The 1,283-nt window shown below is 52.2% G+C and overlaps 1 protein-coding gene across 1 annotated transcript in view; it reads left to right on the plus strand.

Annotated features, from left to right (window-relative positions):
- Nucleotides 1-1,240, plus strand: part of LOC127752338 (nucleolin-like) — a 1,418-nt gene extending 178 nt beyond the window's left edge. The window contains exons 2-4 of the mRNA XM_052277402.1: nt 19-474; nt 816-1,029; nt 1,119-1,240. Of these exons, the coding sequence (XP_052133362.1) occupies nt 19-474; nt 816-1,029; nt 1,119-1,240 (792 nt within the window). The remainder of the gene's footprint in view (nt 1-18; nt 475-815; nt 1,030-1,118) is intronic.
- Nucleotides 1,241-1,283: the final 43 nt, after the last annotated feature.

Consider the following 1,283-nt stretch of genomic DNA (forward strand, 5'->3'; position numbering starts at 1 on the left):
TCGTCCGAATCGAAACAGACATCACAGGAGGCGAAACAGAACAATGACGACGATGACGAAAAAGACGATTTCCTTGACGGAGACGATGACGACGATGATAACACAACATCCGACGTGGCTGATAAGGGTGCTTCGATGGAAAAGGAAGAAAGCAAAGAGAAAGATAAAATAAAGGGCAAGAATCGCGAAAGTGCGAAGGGAGGCAAAGAGGCAGACGACAGCAGTCAGGAAGAGGGCAAGAAAAGGTCCAAAAACGTAAGCGAGGAGAGCGAGGACGCTGCAGACAATGTACCGAAAGACGACGACAATGACGAGGACGAAGACGACGACGACGACGACGAGGCGGTCCAACCAGACGGGAGCAGTTCCAACGAGGCCCTCGCAAACGCAGAGAAGTTACCCTTCAGAACTGCTGAGGAAGAAGTTGCCGGAAAGGGAGAGTCCGAGGCCGAGTTCGAGAAGATATCGAAGCCGGTGAGTGAAAAATACGTAAAGAGAGAGAAAGCAAGCAAAGAATGAAGTACGTTTATGAATTAAATCTTGTTTCAAAAAGAAATTTAACTCAAACGCTCACTTTAAAACGCAACCTCACATAAAACAACGAAACTAAAGAAACACAAAACCAAAAGAAAAAGCAACAGTTTGTTGAAATCAAAACGAAACCAAATCTAACTATCACATTAAAATACTTCTTCCCAGCTGAAAATCCCCATGCAGTTTCTGGCAAGACAATAATATATACTTCTGCGTTTTCTAGTGCGATATTATTTCTGCGAGAACCTGAATGGCATTTTCAGCTGGGATCTCTGTTGCAGATTGAGGTCGAAATCGTCGGGGCGGACTCCAAGCAGGCCGCGCTCAACGTGACCGCCGCGGAGAGGCTGTCAGACTCGGACCAGTTGGACACCACGGCGGCCCCAATCGCCTCAGTGAGCGTCAAGAGGCCAAAGAAAAGCCCCGACGGCGAGCTGCACATGATCGCCGTCAACGTCACGTCCAACCAAAAGAGGACGCGTGTAGGAAAGCGGGGCGAGAGCACACTTTCTGGGGCACTGCTCGAGGCCCCCGCCGCCCCGCCGCCGACACATCCGCCCATCACAATCAAAATCCAGCACCAGGCGCCGGTCCTGGCCCCACCGTCTGTATCGCCACCGCCTACGACGACAGCGCCTCCGCCGCCGACCACAAAGGCACCCCCGCCGCCGCCTCCTCCCCCTACGCCACCGCCGATTACCATTAAAATTGGGCACAACTCACCCCCGACTCAGACGCCACCCCCTCCA

This window comes from Frankliniella occidentalis, unplaced genomic scaffold (genome assembly GCF_000697945.3).
Source record: "Frankliniella occidentalis isolate FOCC.00 unplaced genomic scaffold, Focc_3.1 Scaffold10, whole genome shotgun sequence".
In the NCBI taxonomy this organism is placed as follows: domain Eukaryota; kingdom Metazoa; phylum Arthropoda; class Insecta; order Thysanoptera; family Thripidae; genus Frankliniella; species Frankliniella occidentalis.